The sequence below is a fragment of the Trypanosoma equiperdum genome (assembly GCF_001457755.1).
Source record: "Trypanosoma equiperdum strain OVI genome assembly, contig: ctg_1451, whole genome shotgun sequence".
Lineage (NCBI taxonomy): Eukaryota > Euglenozoa > Kinetoplastea > Trypanosomatida > Trypanosomatidae > Trypanosoma > Trypanosoma equiperdum.
The window spans coordinates 93,752-94,861 of record NW_027123451.1 but is presented as its reverse complement, the minus strand read 5'-3'; the positions used below and the strand labels follow the sequence as shown (position 1 = coordinate 94,861).

At 43.5% G+C, this 1,110-nt stretch overlaps 1 protein-coding gene across 1 annotated transcript; it reads right to left on the bottom strand.

Moving 5' to 3' along the window:
* Positions 1–35: 35 nt before the first annotated feature.
* TEOVI_000914700 (uncharacterized protein) lies at positions 36–641 on the bottom strand (the record flags this gene model as incomplete). The annotated part of the gene is made up of 1 exon (XM_067221514.1): positions 36–641. One exon carries the CDS (start codon positions 639–641, stop codon positions 36–38), a length of 606 nt encoding a protein of 201 aa, XP_067077615.1.
* Between the last annotated feature and the right edge of the window lie 469 nt (positions 642–1,110).

Here is a 1,110-nt window from a genome sequence, read left to right as displayed (position 1 = left end):
AAAAAAAAGAAAGGAATAAGCGACACCAAAACCCATTACAATGAACATATTCGCTTCTGCTGTCGCTTCATATTGATGGTGGCTTTGCATAACGGTGAGCACCCACCAAGTAAATGTCCTCCATGCTGCTGCTTCTCCACATCAACTGCTCTAAACAGTACCGCATCCACGCGTACTACCGCATCTTCCTCACACTTTACTTTTGTTAAAACTTTCAGTGAGTGGGTCGTTACAACTGGCAATAGATATTGAATATGTACTCCGAGTACTGAAGGCGTTGAGGATCCCCCCGTGGTTATCCCTTCATTCCTTCCAGTAGTGACACTCCCATTGGCGCAATGCAGCTTTATATACATTGCCACATGAGCCTTGGAGAGAGCGCATAAAATTGCAAGGCATAACCCTCCATGAAGTGTACCGTGTTGGTTATGACACCACTTTCCCAAATGACCTGCAGAAAGGGACCACCATTGGCTTCGCGCGTCCCCGTTATGGCCCCGACCAACGCAACTGACCGACTCAAGAATTATATTGTCAAGTTTTAAATGTGTGAGAAGGAGCTTCGATAGACCGTGAGTGTTCGATTCCTCACAAGTGTGTGCGCTAACAGTGAGGTCGGTGTCACGTACAAGGGACTCCATTCAATGAAAGCTACGATAGCAACGGAGGACTCAAATAGTACGAAAAATAATAATAGAAAAAAAACGAACACCAATCAAATGAAATGAAACAATAAGTAGGAAACGCAACTAGACATACTAGTGGAAAAACAAAAAAGGAAAGGAAAGGAAAGGAAAGCAATACAACTGTAACATTCTCCAGAAATGACCGTGGAGAACACGGGAAAGAAGCAACATTATCAGAGTCAACTTATATGTTGAAATGTGTAACCCGAATTGTGCACCAGGTAAATACTCTCGCGTGCATAGGCGGCTGCTAACGCACTGACATGTACACTCATTTACAGAGTTGAAACCATTGGACGATATGTACCACACTTCTCCCTTTTTATTTTGGGGAAATACTGCCTCTTTACTACCTTCACAAATGAAAGGTGTTATGAAGAGACTGGAAGAAATGAAATGTGAAGCAGGGCCCGACACCTTTCTC